At 35.5% G+C, this 22259-nt stretch overlaps 4 protein-coding genes and 2 pseudogenes across 6 annotated transcripts; 5 read left to right on the top strand and 1 right to left on the bottom strand.

The window, feature by feature from the left end:
* Nucleotides 1-316: 316 nt before the first annotated feature.
* LOC120154200 (long chain acyl-CoA synthetase 8-like) lies at nt 317-5692 on the top strand. The gene is made up of 12 exons (XM_039166018.1): nt 317-423; nt 994-1604; nt 1689-1769; nt 1943-2215; nt 2529-2660; nt 2733-2906; nt 3429-3658; nt 3857-3974; nt 4209-4340; nt 4461-4595; nt 4674-4880; nt 5318-5692. The coding sequence occupies exons 2-12, from the start codon at nt 1053-1055 to the stop codon at nt 5480-5482; spliced, it is 2199 nt and encodes a 732-aa protein (XP_039021949.1). The 5' UTR covers nt 317-423; nt 994-1052; the 3' UTR covers nt 5483-5692.
* Nucleotides 5693-6785: 1093 nt separating this feature from the next.
* On the top strand, nt 6786-7269 carry LOC120153984 (F-box protein SNE-like). Its single transcript, XM_039165843.1, has one exon. It carries the CDS (start codon nt 6793-6795, stop codon nt 7267-7269), a length of 477 nt encoding a protein of 158 aa, XP_039021774.1. The 5' UTR covers nt 6786-6792.
* Nucleotides 7270-9860: 2591 nt separating this feature from the next.
* Nucleotides 9861-12234, top strand: LOC120153952 (annotated as a pseudogene).
* A 646-nt stretch (nt 12235-12880) lies between these two features.
* Nucleotides 12881-16097, top strand: LOC120154232 (OBERON-like protein). Of its 2 annotated transcripts, XM_039166051.1 has the most exons (4): nt 12881-12991; nt 13125-13224; nt 13610-14760; nt 15285-16097. In XM_039166051.1, exons 3-4 carry the CDS (start codon nt 13629-13631, stop codon nt 15905-15907), a joined length of 1755 nt encoding a protein of 584 aa, XP_039021982.1. In that variant the 5' UTR covers nt 12881-12991; nt 13125-13224; nt 13610-13628; the 3' UTR covers nt 15908-16097. The 2 variants fall into 2 exon arrangements, with proteins under 2 accessions (XP_039021982.1, XP_039021981.1); XM_039166050.1 differs by lacking the exons at nt 12881-12991; nt 13125-13224 and adding an exon at nt 13433-13492.
* A 672-nt stretch (nt 16098-16769) lies between these two features.
* Nucleotides 16770-18803, top strand: LOC120154008 (annotated as a pseudogene).
* A 1406-nt stretch (nt 18804-20209) lies between these two features.
* Nucleotides 20210-22102, bottom strand: LOC120153826 (probable E3 ubiquitin-protein ligase XERICO). 2 transcript variants are annotated; one of them, XM_039165696.1, is made up of 4 exons: nt 21963-22102; nt 21674-21740; nt 21280-21312; nt 20210-21070 (listed from the first exon to the last, which is right to left on the bottom strand). In XM_039165696.1, exon 4 carries the CDS (start codon nt 20904-20906, stop codon nt 20463-20465), a length of 444 nt encoding a protein of 147 aa, XP_039021627.1. In that variant the 5' UTR covers nt 20907-21070; nt 21280-21312; nt 21674-21740; nt 21963-22102; the 3' UTR covers nt 20210-20462. The 2 variants fall into 2 exon arrangements, with proteins under 2 accessions (XP_039021627.1, XP_039021628.1); XM_039165697.1 differs by having other exon boundaries at nt 22021-22083.
* Nucleotides 22103-22259: the final 157 nt, after the last annotated feature.

Genomic DNA, 22259 nt, shown 5'->3' with positions numbered 1-22259 from the left:
TTAATAATTAGGTGAATCATTGTGTATGATATGTGTGCATTATTTGTAAGCTAAAAACACGTGGCTATTTAATTTAAAATAAGTCATCCCTAAACCACGTGTCACGGACGGCACATGATTCATAGGAATATACGAAGCGTAATATAACACTCCGCTGTGTACCTCCTCCCATGGTGGTTCTTTTTTAACTACCAAAACTGCCCTCCAGAAAAATCCGGGTGACCACTTCAAAGTGCATTAAAGTCTGTCATTTTGTTCATGCTTGAATACCCTTTTGGGAAGAATATCGGTTACTACAACTTCTCCTCCTCCTTATCCTTTTTCCCATTTGTTATTACGTTATTATGGTATATTTATAAACTCCAATTTCCCCTTGCTTTATGCTTCTCACACCTTCTCCCCGAGTCTAGAGTAGCGTTAAAGGTAAATCTGAAGCAGCTTACTTTGTTCATCAATATTCTCTGTTTATACTCATTTCTAGATTATTTTTGTTTCTACTGTTATTCTGATTAAGTTTTGCTATTAGACATATCGAGGTGACGACTTCATTTATATTTTTGTTTGGTTCTTTTGATGATTTCTGGATCTGGGTTTTGATTTGCTTAATTGCTTCGAAAATAATAACAAGCCGGGGTTTATTCAAGGCTTTATTATCTTAATTCTCTGTCAGATACGCCTGTTTCAATATAGACAAAAGTTTGGTTTGCTTCTTTTTCTGTGTTCTTGTCTTCTTCGTCTTCTTTTTATCAATGATTCAGGATTCTCCCTTTTGCCAATCTTTTTTTATTTTGGATCTATGAAATTTAACTTATGCCATATGGGTTTCCATGTTCAGATCTATATAGGTTGTCAAGATCATTATACCTTAAGTTAGTCGTGAATAGTTAAACATCAAGAGGTCTCTTATGTTGGGCAGATCTTCTGACAGAACTTAATTCAGTGGTAATTGTACATTAATCAAGTTGTTTAACTCTTTTTTTTTCTGTGTTTTAGGGCATTATCAGGTCTGCCTTGTAAGGGATTTTTATAGGCTTTTAATATAAACATTCAGAATGGAGAATACTGAAGCCACAAGCCTCACCGAATCCTTGACACAAAAAGTAGATGACAATGATTATTTGTCATCATTTATGAATAGCTATGGAACATATGGGATTGTGGGTGCTGCTGCTATTGCTGTGATTGTACCTGTATTGTTTTCCACCCTTCTCATGGGAAAGAAAAAGGGGGAAAAAAGAGGAGTTCCAGTTGAAGTGGGCGGTGAACCCGGTTATGCTGTGCGCAATGCTCGAATTCCTCAGTTGATTCAGTTTCCTTGGGAAGGGGCCAATACAATAGCTGCACTTTTCGAGCTATGTTGTAAGAAGTATTCACGAAATCCATGTATGGGAACAAGAAAAGTAATTAAGAAGGACTTTGTTACTGCTACTGATGGAAGGAAGTTTGAGAAGCTACACCTTGGGGATTATGAATGGCAAACTTATGGACAGGTTTATCAACGTGCCTGCCATTTTTCATCTGGGCTTGTTAATTTTGGTCATAATGTTGATACTCGTGTTGCAATTTTTTCTGAAACTCGAGCAGAGTGGCAAATTGCCTTTCAGGTTTTGCTGTGATCCTTCAATTTAATACCCTTTTTTCCAATTAAAGTTTTTGATGCAATGACATATTTCCTTCTTAACTTCCAGGGTTGCCTTAGGCAGAATATAACAGTTGTCACTATTTATGCTTCACTAGGTGAAGATGCCTTGATCCATTCTCTGAATGAGGTGAGAAATTTATCACGTCTGTTTATTTTCCGGCTCTGAATTATTCAACCTTAAATTGTTTATTGAATGTATAATGTGATTTATATGGTTACAATATTGTTCTTCTTCCTCGGTTCTTGTCTTTCTATTTGCAATGCTTGTTGCCCTGATTCAAATTTTTACAATTATGACAGACCCAGGTATCAACATTGATTTGTGAATCGAAGCAGTTAAAAAAGTTGGCTGCAATACATTCAAGCCTGAAAACGATCACAAATATCATCTACTTTGAAGATGATGAGAATCCAAATATTTCCGGTTTACTTGGAAGCATGGGTGACCGGAATGTTTCTTCTTTTCATGAAATTGAATTGCTTGGAGAAAGAGCACCTGTTCCTCCTAGTCTTCCCTCCAAGGATAGTGTAGCTGTTATAATGTATACAAGTGGCAGTACGGGTCTGCCAAAGGTTCACTACTAAATTTAGTTCCTTATTTTTCATGTGCAGTATTTTGTTTATATGTGCAAACTTAGGTACCCTTATATAGATTGCATGCCGAATGACAATATAGGGTTGTATACCTTTATATGACTTACTTGAAAGTGAAGAGGAATAAAATGAACACAGTTCTAATATAATTTACATGTCTACATACCATTATTTGAATTAACTAATAAATCATATTCTCCTGATAAATCGTCTTATGCAACTAAGGAACTGCTTGTTCCCTGGTTGTTATTTGTTTATAAAGGCTAACCTGATGTACTTTTTATTGAGTTAGGGTGTCATGATAACTCATGGGAACATTGTAGCCCTTGCTGCGGCGGTTATGACTATTATCCGAGGAATAGGAACAAATGATGTATACTTGGCATATTTGCCCTTAGCTCATGTTTTGGAACTGGCAGCTGAGGTAGGTTCATATCCAGTTTTTGTTGCCTATAAATGGCGTCAGGATGATTCTTATGGTTTGATTGTTCTGCAGTCAGTGATGCTGGGTGCAGGTACTGCAATTGGCTATGGTTCACCTTTGACACTAACAGATACTTCTAGTAAAATCATGAGAGGGACCAAGGGAGATGCTTCTGTATTGAAACCCACTCTCATGGCAGCCGTTCCTGCTATTTTGGATCGTATTCGGGATGGAGTTGTGAAAAAGGTGCGTGCTGGTTTGACTTATTTGTAGGGGAAATGGCTGGAATTGTATTTAGGGATCAATTTTTTTAGCAATCCTAGGGGTTGATATTATATATGTAGAGCTCAAAATAGAAACGGAACTTATATATCAAAATACCAGATCTAATTATAATAATGATATTAAATTTGCAAATATGTATAAATTTCTTTTATGAAAAAAATTAGAATTAACATACTATAATTGATATTGCATATGTAAAACTATTTAATAAGAATTAAAGACTCGCAAAAAAAAGGTCTAATTAAAACCACCAAAATAAGAATAGGGCAATAATGAATGAGACTAAACTGAAAATGTCAATAAATTGTCAAAATACAAGTTTTATAGAGGGCCAAGTGAAAAATATGAAGGGTCAAAACATAGTTTATACCAGTGAAGACTGAAGACCGTGCCTTTTCCCTTAGATATTCTTTTCTCTTTGCTAATTCTTGTACATGTGAAGCAATGAACTGCCCTTTTACTAATTGGTCCTATTTTATGTAGGTTGAGGGTACTGGAGGATTAGCAAAGAAACTTTTTGATATTGCCTATAAACGGCGACTGCAAGCTATAGAAGGAAGCTGGTTTGGTGCTTGGGGACTTGAGAAATGGTTTTGGGATATTATTGTTTTCAAAAAGGTACGTGCTGCGCTTGGAGGTCACATTCGACTCATACTCTCTGGTGGAGCTCCTTTATCTGGAAATTCCCAACGCTTCATCAACATTTGCATGGGGTAATTATTCTCTTCTCCTGACTTACCGTATAGTTCGATGAAAAATTAGTTTCTCTCATTTCTTTTGGTGCTGATTCCAACCAGTTGGTTCATATCGGTAAATTAGTTTTCTCACATTGACTTTGCTCCTGTAAATTACTTAATCTAATGTTAGTTTTCTCAGTAAAATTCTATTTTCATGTCTTATTTCTTCAATAGAGCCCCCGTATCTCAAGGATATGGCTTGACAGAAACATGTGCTGGATCTGCTTTTACCGAGATGGATGAGACAACTGTGGGCCGAGTTGGGCCACCCGTTCCTAGTTGTTACATTAAGGTATGCCACATAACTTTAGAGAATCGAGTAAGCTTTCAGTTACAGTTTTGTTTGTTTTCTGAAGACGTGTTATACAAGTGTTTTTTGCTGCCAGCGCATTCTGCTTGTACCTTAAGCCCTTGGATCCTTGGGGGTATTTTGTAATTAAAAGAAATGATGAAAGTACTAGAGATTCATCCCCGTATTTATTCAAGGTTTATAATGTAAACTTTTATAATTAGATTACTTTTGCAGCTTGTTAACTGGGCAGAAGGTGGGTATTCAGTATCAGACAAACCGATGCCTCGAGGAGAGATTGTTATTGGGGGATTTACTGTAACTTCTGGCTATTTCAACAATCCTGAGAAAACTGATGAAGTTTACAAGGTGGAGTTCTTACTTTGTATTTGTAGTGGACAAGTGGCTTTGAACATACAAGCAATATATATATGTTTCATGGTCTGCAAGTATCAATTAATACCAACTATGGTTTGTTTTCATCTGCAGGTTGATGAGAGGGGCATGCGTTGGTTTTACACCGGAGATATCGGACAATTTCATCCCGATGGATCCCTTGAGATTATTGATAGGAAAAAGGATATTGTTAAACTTCAACATGGAGAGTATATATCCCTCGGAAAGGTGATTATAAAATTAATCCCAATACTAGTTTGTGGATACAGGATCGGATGCTTATTTTTCTAAAAATGATGATTGCAGGTTGAGGCAGCACTGATGTCGAGCAAATATGTTGACAATTTGATGGTACACGCGGATCCCTTTCACAGCTATTGTGTGGCTTTGATTGTTCCGTCACGAGAGGTTCTTGAGAAGTGGGCCAAAGAAGCTGGTATAGAGTACAAAGATTTTCCAGAATTGTGTGACAAAGCTGAAACTGTTAGTGAGGTCCAAAAATCCCTTTCAAAGGTCGGTTCATTTTCCTTTTTACTCTGACTTCTCACGATACAACCAAGATGAGTTTCAAATCAGAAACTAAACACGTTTAGGAAGTCGTTATCATTATACACAATTTGATCATCCCTTCAGGACTATGTGACGTTGTATGGCTGCCATTGGTTATGCTTTCCGTGTCATGTATAAGAAATTGGCATTCGATTTTTTTATTTCCTTTCCATTTTAGGATGGTTTGGCTTCCAACTTATTGATTACAAAGTAGCATCTATTCAGAATTTTTCTAATGATACAGAAATACACATACCCTGCATATATTATGCAGTTTTGGATGTATGTATGGTGGATCAAAATTTCAAAGTTTTTATGCTTATTATGCATATGAATATCAAAAGCAAGGGGGTATTATAGCCATAGGTGGTCACTAATGGGGGATAGTTGTGCAAGTGCAGGTGGCAAAGGATGCAAAACTGGACAAATTTGAAGTGCCTGCAAAGATCAAGTTGGTGGCGGATCCGTGGACACCTGAGTCAGGGCTGGTCACAGCTGCACTCAAAATAAAGAGGGAACAGATCAAGGCAGAGTACAAAGATGAACTCCAAAACATGTATCACTAGATACATGACAAAATGGATCATGAACGTTGCTATTTCACAGCTCTTGGTGAAATCTGTAGTGTAAGCTTTCCTGTATGTTTAGACCAGAAAATGGCAGATTTTTTGCGTTAGTGCAGCCCAAAGTTCGCCTAAATGAGATCTGTTCGGCTGTTGAGGTGTATTAGATAATTTTATATGAGCAACAGTTTCACAAGGAGTGAAGTTTGGGAATGGTAGACTAATTATGTGTTTGGATAATTGAATTTGTATTTAATTATGTTTAAATTAAGTTCGTTATAATTAAACCCATAATTTTGTTTAATCTTATATTATTTTAAAATTTAAAAGCTTAAAAGATTATGGTTTTATTTTAACAACCAAAGCCTTGAAGGTGTTTATATGAAACTCCTAGGGGAATCAATTAAATACGATTAAAAAGATTTGACTGTTGTTGTAAATTTAAAACGAAAAGACAGATTAGTTGACTAAATCATGTGTTGATGTCGAGTAAAACCACATTTCATGGGTTGGGTTGTCTTCTTCGACATTGTTTTGTATAATGGTATCGAGTGCTATGATCCAAGTAAACAAAAAAAATAAAATAAATTACATTGTTTTAAGCTTTCGAAACTCTGATAATTATTAATGTGTTTATATAAAAAGCTACGATAAAACCACATCTTAATATATATATATATATATATATGTAAATAAAAAAAGAATTTAAAACTGAAATGATTCAATTGTTGTTGCAAATTAAAAATGAAAATATAAAAGTTGTATGCAGCAAAGTAGTTGTCGACCAAGTCATGTGATAGTACTTTTAATGATTGATTTTGTCTTTGATTATTAGTGTCTTCACGTAAACATTTGCTTTGTTACTATAATAATTTACGTGCCATTTATTATATTTTTAAAAATAACCTATAAATTTATTTAATTTAAAAAATAGTAAGAAATTATTTTAAAAATTAAAATTATTTGGCACACTATAACTAAAAAATATTATTACATCTATTTAAAGATTCAATACAATTTCTAAAAAATATTGAAAGCAATAAAAATAAAAAAATAAAAATTATAAAAGAATCCAACGAAGTGTTAAAATTATAAAATAATAATAATTAAATTTAAAATCTAAAAATATTTAAAAATGTAAAATACCAAACTAGTCACGAAATGAGAATTTAAATACTAAAGTACCAAACATGAAATTTACCAATTTTATGTGGACGAAAATAGATATTAATAAGCATCGTTAAACCAAAGCAATATATCCATGCACACTGTAAATAAAATCAAATCCTTAATTTCCCCCTCAGGCTTTAGCTATGGTGCAGCAGTACGAAGAGAGCAACGAAAAGAGGAGACCCAAGTTCTTCATCAACGACCACCAAGACATAGTCGTCGAAATCCTCAAACGCCTCGACGGCCGTTCCCTCGGCGTCGCCGCCTGCGTCTGCAGCCTCTGGCGCAGCGTCGCTCGCAACGACTCCCTCTGGGAACACCTCTGCTTCCGCCACGTTTCTCCTCCACCTTCAGGCCTGCGCTCTGTCGTCGCCGCTCTGGGTGGCTACAAACGCCTCTACATGGCTTGCGTGAGGCCAGTGCTGAGCCGACTCGGACGAGTCAGGGAGGCTTCTTCTTGGACTCGCGACGAGTTCCAGCTCTCCTTGTCTTTGTTCTGCGTGGACTGCTACGAGAGACTCGGCGGCGGCGTTGACGGAATTAATAGTAACGGAGGCAAGGTGGCGGTGGAATCCTCACCGTCGTCTCTGATGTTCCTTTGCAAGCCCCTCAACGTTTGATTAATCGTCGCCTTTTCCTACTTACTTTCATCTTGTAATATTTTTATTGATATTTATTAAAAATAATTATTTTTATCAGATTGAGTGATAAAAAATGTAATACTATTTAAAGAAAAGTTTGAATATAATAAATAAATAACGTGAAGTTAAAATTTGATTTACCTCAATTCTTAATATAATTAATATATAATGCGATTATTGGAAATTAAACAGGGTCTATAATTGATGTCATAAATTTCACGGCACACTCAATAATTTGTGTAAAAGTTTCTGTTGAAATGTCGTTGTAACAATTAAAATATTTATTTTTGTGAAATTCAAGAAAATTGAAAATAGAAATCCGACATAGAAATCTTATGTAGTCCTAATCATCAACTTAATTTCAATTAAGTTGTATAATTAAAAATATAAAGCTTGAAAAACAAGTTCTTGAAAATTCAATGGAAATTATGTATGTATTTGGTTCTATGATCAGTGTCCTTTCCATGATCTACTTGTCGTGGCCTGAATTAAGTGTTTTTAATGAAATTTAGCTATTAAATATTTTTTAAAAATTTAATAAATAATCAATATTAAAATAACATATTTTAAATAATAAAATTAAATTTTAAATTAAATTTCGACAATCAACTCATAATGTTTGAATGAACAATTTCGGATAAAAAGTGGAAAAAAGTAATTTGCTATATGTGTGAGATAAAGAAATATTATTTATCTTTCTTCTACAAAATTTGACTTGATTCGAAAAATCGATATTTTCGACTCGAGTTGATTTTGAGTTGTAATTTCATAAACTCGACTTGACTAAAAAAATCAAGTTCAAATCGAGTTGTTAAATACAACTATAATAACTCGAATAGTAACTCAAATTTTTTAGTAATTAGTGGATTAATTTTAAAGTTTGAGTCGAACTACTCAACTCTTTATGGTATATGTGTATCACATATATAAAAATATGAAGAAATATATATGTATTGTATACAATAGTGGATCCAAAAATATTTTGCAAGGTGGATACACATATGTTAACAACATAAATTTTTTAAATGGGTTGAGCACAAATAAAATTTCAGAGTGGACATTATCCGAAAAATAAGTAACTAATATAATAAAACTCAGATTTTGGGGTGGACACTAGAAATTTTAAGGTGAACACCATCAATAAAATAAGTAATTAATGGAAGAAATTTCGGATCCCTCACCTAGTTGTGGCTCCGCCAGTGATTGTATATGCCTATATGGTTATAAAAAAATAATTGAAATTGGAATAAAATAATATCATAATATTATAAGTATTTACAATTAAATTTAATTAGAAACTTAAAAATTCGAATCGACTCAAAAAGTTTTAGGTCAACTTCGAGTTGTAAAATATGACTCTTTAACTCGAATAACTCAAAATTTTTTAACTCAACTTAATCGAATGCACACCCCTATTTATACGTACAAAATATTACAAAAAAGATAAAATATTTTAAAAAATGATAAGAAATTTTAAAAATAGGATGAAAATGAAACATAAAATAGAATGAAAATTATATGAATTTATCTACAAAGAATAAACACACACGATACAATGTTAGATAAACATGTTTGCACAAACATATACAAACTAGACCAAATAAACATGTTTGCACAAACATATACAAACTAGACCCCAATTAGTATAAGTTTTGGTTTATTTTAGTATCTAAACTTTTAAATTTTTTCAAAACAATGCTTAATATTTAGTTTTCATTTCATTTTAGTATCCTTTAAAAACTTAACGAGTTTAACACATAAACTCTCAGGTTTGGTTCGTTTTAGTACCTGAACGTTCAATTGTTTCAAAACTTAACATTAAACTTTGAAGTAGTACTAAAATAAAACAAAAACTAAAGGTTTTTAATACGTGGTGCTGAAATGAAATAAAAACTAAATTTTAGGTATAGTTTTAAAAAAATAAAAGTTTATACACACATTATTGTCGTTGTTTAACTTGAGCAAGTATGTGTATTTGACATGTACTGCGTGTGTTTATTTTTTCTTGGATAAAGATTGTATAAATTTTCATATTTTTACCTTATTTTTTCTTTTCTTTTTTTATTTTAACTCAACATGCACTTTTTCTAATACGTCATAAATTTACCCTATGTGACACAAATGTATCGATTAAAAAATAATTCAAAATGAATGTTAATTCCAAAAATAAATTTTGTTAGGGTGATATTTCAATAAAAAAACCTCTTACAGCTACTAAACACTTTCCTAATATATATATTTTTATATTGTTATTATTACAAAACTTAAATTATATTTTTTTATTTAGTAAAATTTACAATTGCTTTATATACGAAAATAAAAATAAATAATAATTTCCGTTATTAATAGTATTACAATTATTGCAAAACTTAATTATGTCTTTTTTTCTTTAATAAAATATAATTTTATATTAAAAAATATAAAAAAATACAAACTGTAATAGCACACACCATTAAATACTACTAACATCGTTTACTTTTTAATGAAAATTATCGTTTTTACTTTATTATTATTATTAATAATAATAATTCTACCCCATCCCATACGGAATCCCTATTACCCGCCGCCGATTTAATTCCTCAAAATTCCTTATCTGAATCCCTAATTCCTCAAAAATTGAAATACAAATCTGATTTTTTGTTTCCCTTTTATCGGTACTGAGATCCAGAACTGAGGTCAAAATCTTGGCTTTTGCAAGTTGTAAAGGACACGTGGTGATCTGGATCTTGCTTCACTTCTCAAATCTAGGTGAGTTCATTTTCTTCCCTAGTATAGTTTATGTGGAAATGTTTACTTGTTAACACTTTGTAGAAACCTTTGACTATTTAGTAGAAATTATGGATCAAACTACTAGAATTAAGTATATTTTGACCTGTTGAACTTGGATCCGTTTGCTTTTTTGTCATTTAGCTTTGAAATTATTGCGATCTAGTTTTTCGAGTTCTGCAAATTAGCTGCCTTTTTTTTTGTTCAGATGGGTTTCTTTTAATTGAGTAAATGATGAGAAAAGAAAGGAAATTAACCCCCCAAGGTTTACATGTTTTTGGTTTTAAAATAAGTTGTAACGTAATAATGCTTGGATGTGGTTAATTTTGATAGATTTAGCTCAAAATTTCACATTTCTCTTGCCTTTCTGTGGTTTTTCGGAAATCAAATACAGCAGAAAGAGTTATTTTGAATCCAAAGATTAGTAATTATTATTAATTAAGGGTGTTTAAAAGTTGCATGAAGTAATGTATTAGTATTTTACTTAGAAAAAACGAAGCTTGATTTTGGGAAATAACTAACTGTTTTCCTGTTGACCATATGCAGCAAAGATGATATGGTTGAATATGTCAGTTCAGTCTAAAAGGTTAAGAATATTGGGAGGCATATGACAACTTTTGTTTGAGTGAGTTGAAATTTGCCTAAATTTTCTGAATGGAAGCGAACAAAGAGGAAACCCTTAAGGCAAAAGAGATGGCGGAGAAGCGATTTTGTGAAAGAGACTTTACTGGCGCCAAGACCTATGCCTTAAAGGCTAAATCACTGTATCCTGGATTGGAAGGTATATCGCAGATGGTTTCCACATTCGAAGTGCACGCTGCCTCTGAGGCTAAGTGTAATGGCGAAACCGATTATTATTTAATTTTTGGGTTGAAGCCTACAATAGGCAGAGAGGCTGTGAAGAAACAGTACAGAAAGTTGGCAGTGTTGCTCCATCCTGATAAGAATAAATGTGTGGGAGCCGCTGGGGCTTTCAAACTTGTATCCGAGGCTTGGACTTTTCTGTCGGATAGAATCAAGAGAAGTTCGCATGAGATCAAGAGAAACAAACAGATGCCTTCGGGAGTGGTTCAAACTATAACATATGCTGCTGGGGTAACATGTGTTAATGCAACCTCACAAAGGAGACTTGATACTTTTTGGACTGTATGCACATCTTGTAAAATTCAGTATGAATATATTCGGAAATACGTGAATAAGAGACTTTCATGTAAGAACTGCCGTGGGACGTTCATTGCTGTTGAAACTGGATCAGCCCCTGTAAATGGTTCTTTCCCGTATTGTCCTTGGTCATATATGCCAAGTAATGGATATGAAAGTCATGGAAATGGGGTCACATATGTCCCAAAAAATGCTACTTTTTTCACTGGAAATGGGGTCTCAGGTTATCATTCTGGGCATCGCTCTGAGTATGTTCCTAACATGTCTTTTCATTGGAGCTCGTTCTCTGGAAATTCTACCGCAGTTGTGTCTCATAATGGAGTATCAGCTGTTTCCACCAATGCCATTTATCAGAGCAATGGAGATGCTAGAGTAGCAGGGTCGAAGGTGAAATCCGGTGCCAATGGAAAACCCTAAAAAATCTTTGCCACTCAGTCAACTCCAAGTTTGTTCAATGGCTATGATGAATCTTTAGGATCTAAGCCCGGTAATATTGAAAAGAAAAGGAAGGTTATTAATGATCTCGAATATAGAAATGGATTTGAAGACGAGGGATTAAAATCTTCAGAAGCAGGATTGGCAAATGGAATCGGGAATGAACCTGATCCAAAGCTTTTCAGCCCCAGTGAACCCCAGAATAGGAGGTGCTTATTGACACCGGCATTTGATGTCAGAAAATTTTTAATTGACAAGGCGAGGACTGAAATTTGGAAGAAATTGGAAGAGATTAAGTTCTCTTCGGAGGCAGCTGCAGCTTCAGTAGTTAAATTAGGCGCTAAAGAAGATGGTCAATCACTAGTAGCTGGAAAGGGTCTCATGAGGAGCCTTTTCTTTTATGGCAAACTGCTTGATGATTTTGGGTTATATTAGATGTATCTATAGGAGAATGAATGAGATGATCATTTAATTAGTGAGGGTATAGTTCAAATGGTTTAAGGTGATGTAAGAGAATCGGGTGTTGTACAACTAAGATGAGTTAATGAGGAGGGTATATGTATGGAATGATCTTCAGGGTTGTTGAAACTCCTCCCCTGCATGATCAATAACTTGAATGTTTGTCAAGGAGAAAAAGACATGCCCTAATAAACACATAAATGTTCTTCAAAAACTGATGAATTCCAACAATATAAAATTTTCCATAAAAACCATGTTGCTATATGACATTTTGTTCATCAGCCCCCAACCGCAAACAAGAAGGTAAAGCCAGAATCATAGTATCATGATCTCTTTGAATGGAATGCCCTTGCGTACTGTGAGCTACATGTGATAGGCTGATAGCAAAATAGATGAGGTTGTAAATGAACAAAGTGTTCGATGACCTATTAGTGAATTGTTCGTATAATGTTTGTTTATTAAACTAAATAAACGAGCATGAACAAAATTTTTATGTTTATTTAATAAATAATGAACACAAACATGGGTGTATTTGATTCGTTTATTGACTCCTAGATAAGCTCGTTTACACAATTATCTTTTTCCTCTTATTCTTTTACATTTTAAATATGGCTGAAGGTAAAGACTAAAATGAACACTATGTAAATTTTAAAGTTCAAATTGTGAAAACTAAGGAGCTTAAGGACTAGTATTTATATTATTAAATATTTTTGACTTTTTATTTGATTAAAAGTAGACATCCGGGTCCGGGAAACAACGCGTGCAGCCTTACGACCCTTGGAATCAAAGAAGGCCAAATTCCTCATTTCCTCCAACGGTACTCTGACTTTGTTCCATCTCATCTCTCCGATCGGACCTTTCCACCCTGCCTGTGTTTAAGGTATTATCTTTCAGGAGTTTAATTTAATTTTGAGTTTTCTTTCTCGTTTGATTACCAAAATTATACATGGTTGGATTTGGCGGTATTACTTTTATGTTTCTCCACTACTCAAGTCTTGATTGAATTTTTCTAGCTGGGGTTGACTCAGAGTAGGGTTTTGACCATCTGTGTCGTGTAGTTGACTGTACGAGAGCAGAAGAATTGTTGTTTGGAAGGGCAGTTCTTGGATCTTGGTATGGATTTGGAATTTTTTTTATTTAAATCTTTCGTCAACTGAATTCTGAGCACAGATTAAATATCGATAAATCAAACCTTATGTTTTTCTGCCTTTTTTTGGGGGGTACGGACTGTTTTAAATTTTAATGTAGTTTCTTTGTGCTGAATAGTATGATCTTAGTTTTACGTGGAACGATTATATTGGAATATAAATTACTTATTCAATTGTTAATTACGATATTGTTTCCACTAATTGCTTTAAATTTTAAAGAAACTCTTTAAGGGGTACAAAAGAAAATAGCAAAAATCAATGAGGAACTTTAATAGAAAGAAGCTCAAGTTTATTCTATAATCTTTGCTGGATGATGAGTGATGATACATTAGAGTTGCTTTTATTTGTAGAGTAATCGAGACTTTATTGATGGGAACATCATCTGGTTCTAATATTAACTACCATCCTATGTCCAAGATGTTGCCCCCACGTCAACAACAACAGCCAGGGAGCTTACAGACTTCGTTGTCCTTAGCCTCCTTAGATCCTCACATGTTGCGTAATGCCCAAGAGCCCAGGTTTAACTCAGACAACATTCATGAGTCTCCTACCGAGAGTGCTAGCACACGAGAGACTTGGCCTGATGCTGTCACAGCTGAGAAGATGGTAAATGGGAAAACTGAAAATGATAGCACTGAGCAGTATGTTATTCGTCGTCTTTCTAGTGCTGATAAGATAACTCTCCGGGACATTGCAAGAGAAAGAATTGATGTTATCTCTGAAAAGATGCATCGCCTACCTGATGAGTTTCTAGATGAGCAAAAGAATCAACTCAAGAACATTCTGGAAGGCAGTGGTGGTTCACAAAGCCGGGATGAATTTTTGATTCTTCAGAAGTTTGTTCAAAGCAGATCTGATTTAACAGCAAAGGCATTGATTAGAGCACACCGGGCGCAGCTTGAGATCCTCGTTGCAATAAATATGGGAATTCAGGCATTCTTGCATCCTAATATCAGTTTATCCCAAACCTCTCTTGTCGAGGTTTTTGTGTACAAAAGATGCAGAAATATTGCATGCCAAAACCAGCTACCTGCAGATGACTGTGCCTGTGGAATATGTGCCAATAGGAGTGGATTTTGCAATCTTTGCATGTGTGTTATCTGCAACAAGTTTGATTTTGAAGTAAATACGTGTCGCTGGATTGGTTGCGATTTCTGTTCCCATTGGACTCATACAGATTGCGCCATTCGTGATGGTCAAATTTGTATGGGCCCTTCTGCTAAAAATGGAGCAGGTCTTTCTGAAATGGTTTTCCGCTGCCGAGCTTGCAATCAAACATCTGAGCTGCTGGGTTGGGTTAAAGATGTCTTCCAACATTGTGCTCCAGCCTGGGATAGGGAGGCTCTCATGAGAGAACTTGATTTTGTTAGTAGGATTTTTCATGGCAGTGAAGATCCCAGAGGGAAGAAACTCTTTCTGAAGTGTGAGGATCTTTTAGAAAAAATGAGGGGTGGACTAGCAGAATCGACAGCTTGCAGATCAATATTAATATTTTTCCAAGGTACATGTTCTAATTATTTTATTCTACAAACTATCGGTGAATAATGTGTGGGGATGAGCGTTCTATGCTCGGTTATGCATTTGTTTTTGTTTTTCTTTCAATGGCATTTAAGGAACACAAGAATTATTTCCGTACTTAATTCCAAAAAGTTGCAGGGAAGCGAAACTTAGTTGCCATAATTATTTCCTCATCCACCTTCTGGTGATCCTGAATTTGCCACAGGTGAGCATGATTAAAGGTCCAAAACAAAAACACCTGTCTAAACTAGGATTTTATCAGAGCCTGATGGCATCTATCATTACAATGTGAAAGTTATTTGAAATAGATGATTTATAGTGCTTTTTATACAGCGTCTGCTGTTCCCCCCCCCCCCGGTTTTCTGTTGACTTAATGGTTTCATTTTTGGGTCCAACATGCAAAGTTTTCCGCTGCTTTGATATATGTGGTTCTTGCTGCATTTATCCGTGTCCCTTTTGAGTTTTTTTCCCTCTCTTCCTTTTAATCATTGTTACTCCTCTCTATAGAGCTTGATATGGAATCTTCAACAAGCCTGGAAAATGGGGAAGGCGAGGAGTTGGGAGCACCCCAAGAGGCATGCAATCAAATCGCAGATGTAGTGCAGGAGGCCATAAGGAGGATGGAAATGGTGACCGATGAGAAGTTGAGGATGTTCAAGAAAGCTCGCTTGGCTCTTGATGCTTGTGAGCGGGAGCTCGAGGACAAAGCCAAAGAAGTAGCAGAACTAAAGCTGGAGAGGCAGAAAAAGAAGGTGCAGATAGAAGAGCTGGAGAAAATCGTAAGGCTTAAACACGCAGAGGCCAATATGTTCCAGCTCAAGGCCAATGAGGCAAAACAAGAGGCTGAGAAACTTCAGAGTATCGCTCTTGCTAAGTCCGATAAATCAGAGGAAGAGTATACGAGCAGCTACCTCAAACTTCGCTTAAGCGAGGCAGAGGCTGAGAAGAAGTATTTGTTTGAAAAGATAAAGCTTCAGGAGAGCTCACGGGCATCTCAGTGCAGCAACGGAGGTGACCCTTCACAGATGTCGACCTATTCGAAAATCCGCGATCTTCTCACCAGATACAATGTCCCCTCTGAAGCAGACTCTCAGCCAAATGAGCGGCATAGTTTCAGAACAAATCCCTAAAGAACTCCGGATAGTATGTTATTTATTGAAGCAAGCTGCTTTGTTGGTATAGTGTAAGATTTGCTACTTAAATCTAGCCATGTCCTTGAACTTTGAATCAACTTCAGTTAACTTCTTATCCTTATAGAATGCCAATAATTTATGTAGAACCTAAAATTAACAAAAATAATTAATTAATTAAAATTGTATCTTCTTTCTGATTATATTTATTATAATATTACTTGGATATATGTTGTTTACTATACTAACAATTGTAATTGTCATCCCAAAAAAAATATTACATTTAAAATCTAAAATGTGCTTTTGAAGAATGTAAATGCTGACGTAAATTATTTGTTTAATGCAAAATTGCAAAGAAATATCCAATTTTTATAACTATAGTATTCGATCTATTAATCGATTAATTTAAATTGAGTATTATAGAGATTTAATATGGAATAATCTTCTTAACTCAATTTGTTTCATTCTCAATAATCATGATTCGAACTCTTTTAACTTTTTATCATCTCATCAGATCAATTAGTTGCTAGTAGAAATACCACCTTTAATTCTCATCTAAAATAAAATTAGTACAAACTAACCAACAACATCACCTGCCCTCAAATCTTACCCTTCCACGTAACCTTACAAATCCACGTGTAATAATCAATATCAATATGAGCATTGCGCGCCAAGTTCTAAGCAGTACATACCGTTATGGTCACTGAAATTGAGATAAAATCTTAGTAAACCCCAGCTCACACTCTGTTGAAAGACTGAGAGGGGAATATTTGGGTTATCAATGTCTATTGATTTTCTCTTTTGATTTAGCTTCATCTAATCATCTTCATCTTCATCTTCAAAAAGGTAAGTCAATTTCACATATCACTTGCTGCACTTTAAGTTTGATGGTCGACCAACCCTGATCTGCAAAGCGTTAATCTTTTAACTGAATCTTGCATTTTAAGTGATCTGGGTACTTCTTTTGTGACCTTAATAAGTAGATTTAGTTCATAAGAAAATGTTGGGTCGTTCTGGGCCATCAAGAACTGCAATCTTTAGGCCAGAGAATCTAGTGCAAAACGCTTTACATGCGATTGCCAATCTTTGTTTCACTATATTTGTAATAGGCGTACTAGTTTTCACCATAATAGCTGCTACTTCTGAACCATGGGACCCTTTTTTCCATCCTTCAACAAAGATCACAATTTTCCTCACTTCCACATCAAATGCCACATTTCAGTCGGATAACACGGTTGTTAGAACCGGAGAGGATTTTGCGGCTGCCAACCAGACTGCATTTTCCACTTTTATCAATGTGACGGATGTATAGAAACCAAGGATGTGAGTACGGATGAAATTAGCTTGTCGCGATGTGAGTCTGATTCGATCGGACCAATTGATTGTAAGAACCCTGAAGTCATCCATTTGATGATGAAAGTGCCGATTGACCGTTGTAAGGATATCCACTTTTATCGGTTTGGGAAACCGACTCCTGGCCCCAAGGAGAATACTTGTGACATGGCATGGCAATTTAGGCCTAAGGAAGAGAAGACAAGTGCTTTTTATAAGGATTATAGGCGCTTTGTTGTTAAAAGGTTGAAGAATTGTAAGCTCAGCGTGGTCAGGATTGGGGATTATCATTCAGGTGTGAATGCAAGGAAGAAGCATAAGAATCAAAAGTCTGGGTTTAAGAAGCACCTAGCGGGCAGGAGCAAGGTGGTGTGTCTTTTCCTTTTTGGGAAAGCAGTAAACGATTCGCTTCCAGTGGTAGAATCTGAAAATACATTCAGTGGTGCTAAGTACTTGATTTATGTGGGAGGGGGAGATAGGTGCAAGAACATGGACCATTACCTGTGGAGTTTCTTGTGTGCATTGGGTGAAGCACAGTATCTGAATCGCACTCTGGTTGTGGATTTGACAATTTGTTTGTCTTCAGTTTACACATTGTCGAATCATGACGAGGAAGGGAAGGACTTCAGGTTTTACTTCGATTTCGAGCATCTGAAGGAGACAACATCAGTGTTGGATCAGCGGCAGTTTTGGGAAGATTGGAACAAATGGCAAAGACAAGATGGATTGAGTCTTTATCTTGTCGAGGATTTTAGGGTGACACCAATGAGACTTTCTGAGGTGAGAGACTCCTTGATTGTGAGAAGGTTTGGACCTGTGGAGCCAGATAATTACTGGTACAGGGTTTGCGAAGGAGAGACGGAATCTGTGAGAAGGTTTCGAAGGCCATGGCTTCTGGAATGGAAATGGAGAAGGTTGATGGAAATAGTGTCGGCAATTTCATCAAGGTTGAACTGGGATTATGACTGTTCATATCGAGAGAGGTGAGAAAGCGATGAACAGGGAAATGTGGCCTAATCTTGCACAAGATACCTCACTGGATGCCCTTATCTCAACTTTGCAGGATAAGATCGAAGATGGGAGGAGTCTGTATATTGCAACAAATGAACCTGACATATCTTTCTTTGATCCTTTGAAAGATAAATTTTCCACCATTTCCTTAGTGATTATCAGGATCTTTGGAATGAGAACAGTGAGTGGTATTCCGAGACAAAAGAACTAAACAGTGGAATTCCAGTTGAATTTGATGGTTACACGAGGGCTTCCATTGATACGGAAGTTTTCGTGAGAGGCAAGAAGCAGATTGAAACTTTCAATGATCTCACCAATGATTGCAAAAATGGAGTTAACACCTGCAATACTGCAGCCAATTAATTCCCAAAACATGAGGTCCGACACTGTTGCAACATTTAGGTAACACATCCCTCCACATTTTTAGCTATTGTCTTGCCTGGTGGTTTTTGTCATTGAGTGGCATTTTTTCAACTCTCTACTTGTAATTGAATTTTGGCTATCAATGTTACACGACATTATTTTGAGGTTATTATAGTAACTATCTTTGATCTGCTGCCTTATATATATATTTTTTTGGATAATTCTGATTTTATTACCCAAACAAAGTTAAGATACAACCAATCAATCAATTAACATCAAAACAAACAGCCTATACAAAATGATCGGCTAGCCTATACCCCAAGCATTACAAAGCTTTAAGTTAATACAATCAAGTCTATTAATATTAGTTCTCCTAAGACGGATTCCAACGACGTCTTTAACCTCCTTTAGCAAGCAGTCAATTGTTCTACTACGGTGCTGCCTTATATTGTTGTCTTGTCTTGTAGTAGAATTTGCCTTTTAAACTGACGTGTGCCAGAGCCACAGCCCCGAAATTAATAAATTTGATCATCAAGCAGTATTTTAGTGAATCCCACAAATATATCAAAAAAGAAATCTTTTTAGATTTTGATACCATGGGGAACAAAATTGAAAACTTAGCAAAGAAAATGCATGAATGATCATCAAAGATTAGGGACCACATAAAAACATTTATTTTGGTGGTGCCTTAAAGTTAGCCAAACAATTTTGTATTCCTCTTCGACCTCTTGGTGTGGTTTGAGTGCATGTAAAAACTCAGGTGCAATGGTCAAAACTACATCCAATGGAGATTTGCTTTTCTGTCATGATTCCAATGTCTAGACACCATCTTGATGTTAACCTGACATGAATCTTGTTCAAATGTCTTTTGTCATGAAAATTAAAAACACCAGTTAATGCCAAAACTGCAGGTGGTGCCCATGAGAGTTGGAAACAGATGTTTTGACAAGCCATCTGTTGAATATAGAGACAACCAGAAGTTCATGCTTCGTAGTACAAGCAGAGAGAGAGAGGTGCATTGTATTTGTTTGGCTGTTATTGTTGTGCATATGATGTTGGAGAACTTTCTCAATATATACACTAGTACACTTTGGAAGATATTTTTTACTCATTTTACACAACAGTGATTTAAACTGTCGTCATTGAGAATGGAAGCATTTCAATTTCCTTTTACTTCCTTATCAGAAGTGCTAAAATGGAAAGGTATACTCCAGAGAAACTCCGGTTCAAGCAATTACGTACATAGGGTGTTTGTGCGTTGTTGATAGGCTAAGAAATTTTTTGAACATATACTATTTCATAATTACCTCCAGACTATCCAAAAAAAATGAAATAAGTTCAACTGAGCTCGTTGCTCATATTTTCACTTTGAATAATGACATCCAACATGTTTGAGATTCGATTCAAATCTCATCATCTACAACCCCATACAAACCTAAAGCATGCTCTAAGATATAAGACATATATAACCATAAAAACATGGTAAACCTAACATCAACATATTATACTATAACAGCTAAGATCATAAACAAGGCAGGTCCTGCCAACTGATCTTGGTTCACTTTTCAATCTCTCTCATTGCACCAAAAGTGAGGCAATAAAGAAAACAAAATCCCCATGAATAATAGATGAACAAGAAAGAAGTGAGACTGCATGTAACATCAGAAACACTCCAAAATGAGCATTGATTCAGTAACACAACATCACCACATCAAGGTAAACTTGCGGGTACCGATAACTCTAGCCTAAACATGAAACCTACTATGATAACAGTAATTTATATACCGTACAATAAATATGCTGTACAACGAAACTTCCTCAAGTCAGCATGCCTAGTAATATTCTCTCACTAAAAGCAGGAAGCCTCCTCTTCAGGCAGCAGAGGAGTTCTGCAAAGAGGGCATGTGACATTCCAATAATTCAACCACTTTTCCAAGCACTTCTTGTGAAAGAGATGTCCGCAGGACAAGTGGTTAATCTCCGATTTTGGCTCGAACTGAGTCAGGCAAACCGAACAGTCATGCTGTGGCTGCTTGCAGTTACACAAGGCATCAAACCGAATTGCCGGGGTCCTACTCCGGAACTCCTCAACGTAACCGTCAGGAGTATTAAGGTGGAACTCAAAAGGCTCTGAGGGAATTTCAGCAGAATCCGAGGATGACGAGAGATGAATACCGACAATGTGAAGGATCGATTGAATTATGCCTTTAACTATAGATATGGATAAAGCTGTGTTTACTAAGAGTATGCATAGCACTCCTTCTGATGGAGTTGGGAGACTTGAGAGACCCATGTTTTGTATCAAGCAAGGATTTTTATGTGGGATCCAGAATAGAAAAAGATGTGCAATTTGAGATGTTCAAGGTTTAGTTTAGCACAAATAATTTTAGTCAGTAGCCAAGGAAACTAATAAATAAGAGATGTAAATGATGAAACTCTTTTGTTGATATATATGACCTGGGAAACATAAAACATATATTAGAATACCATAAAAAGATAGTAATCAATGCAAAAGTTATCGAATTATGCAAACCAAAAAGGTAAACCATGAAATATATAATTCCAGAACTCACATGTAGATAACCTCAAAGACAAACAAATCATTGAGCAAGACAAAAACACCATTCTAAAAGAGGAAGATCACCATAAATGATTTTGAAAATTACCTTGAAAGCAGAGAGGACACCTTCAAGACTAACCTGCAAGAGAACCAGTATTCAATCTGTAAAGTGATGCCACTTGAAAAAACACCCAAGATTTCTTATTTTTGATATAACTGAAAATAAATAATTACTCCAGCATTCATAAGGATGGGTTAAAAATGGCATCTTGTTACTGGCCTCACTGGCCAAGAACAGGATAGGCATTTAAATACAAGAGTTAAGACACACAACTATACTCCATAAAGTAAAAGCTCAAAGAAATAGTAAGATGAAACATCTGGAAAGCAAATGGTCAACTGTGATTTCAAATGAAAGGAACTCAATAATTGAATTTAGAGCGTTCAATACTATCAAGCTAATAACATCCCCCACAAAAGATCAATGCTAAACAAACCACCTTGTTCTTAAGCTTGCTTCCACCGCCAAGATCTAGCCACACCAAAACCTTGATGGTAATAAACATGCTGAAAACAGGTAATCGGATCAAAGTTCTAACAAAAAATGGGAAAGTACAATATTTCCAATTGGAAAATCCAATTAATTAAACCACATAAAAAATGCATCAACAAGATGATATGAGATCTAACACATCCATCCATTACATGAAAAGAAACCCATAAAGTTAAATTGGCTTTCATTATAGAAAGGGGTGGAATCCATTTTTCCTTTATGCAAAAAAAACTTACACAAAAGTGGTCAGCAAAGGTACAAAGAAGTAAACAGAAACTTTTCTTAAAATGGTACCGATGAGACAGAGAGAAGAAAACCGGGGACTTTAACCGAAAAGAAACATGTAAGCTTCATGAAGGCCTGGCAATGGCTGCTGGGAGATCCTTTTTCGCCTTATATAGCAAACCCCACACCCTAACTCTGGAACAAACTGGGGTTAGGATTCCGGGTTTTGCGACTTCTTTATCGTGGTTACTTTATATCATCAATCTGTCTTCTTTTCGTGTCAACCTCAATTTTTACGTTACATCAGA

This window comes from Hibiscus syriacus, unplaced genomic scaffold, assembly GCF_006381635.1.
Source record: "Hibiscus syriacus cultivar Baekdansim isolate YM2019G1 unplaced genomic scaffold, ASM638163v2 tig00111105_pilon, whole genome shotgun sequence".
NCBI classification, from domain to species: Eukaryota; Viridiplantae; Streptophyta; class Magnoliopsida; order Malvales; family Malvaceae; genus Hibiscus; species Hibiscus syriacus.
This window is presented reverse-complemented; position numbering and strand designations above follow the sequence as displayed.

What these genes read in the sequence shown, in the direction of transcription:
- LOC120154232 (XM_039166051.1), top strand. Translation starts at nt 13,629, where the DNA reads ATGGGAACATCATCTGGTTCTAATATTAACTACCATCCTATGTCCAAG. An exon ending in AATATTAATATTTTTCCAAG is followed by an intron (nt 14,761 to 15,284) that starts GTACATGTTCTA and finishes TCCTCTCTATAG; the next exon opens with AGCTTGATATGGAATCTTCA.
- LOC120153826 (XM_039165696.1), bottom strand. Translation starts at nt 20,906, where the DNA reads ATGGGTCTCTCAAGTCTCCCAACTCCATCAGAAGGAGTGCTATGCATA.
- LOC120153984 (XM_039165843.1), top strand. Translation starts at nt 6,793, where the DNA reads ATGGTGCAGCAGTACGAAGAGAGCAACGAAAAGAGGAGACCCAAGTTC.
- LOC120154200 (XM_039166018.1), top strand. Translation starts at nt 1,053, where the DNA reads ATGGAGAATACTGAAGCCACAAGCCTCACCGAATCCTTGACACAAAAA. An exon ending in AGTGGCAAATTGCCTTTCAG is followed by an intron (nt 1,605 to 1,688) that starts GTTTTGCTGTGA and finishes CTTAACTTCCAG; the next exon opens with GGTTGCCTTAGGCAGAATAT. An exon ending in GGGATGGAGTTGTGAAAAAG is followed by an intron (nt 2,907 to 3,428) that starts GTGCGTGCTGGT and finishes TATTTTATGTAG; the next exon opens with GTTGAGGGTACTGGAGGATT.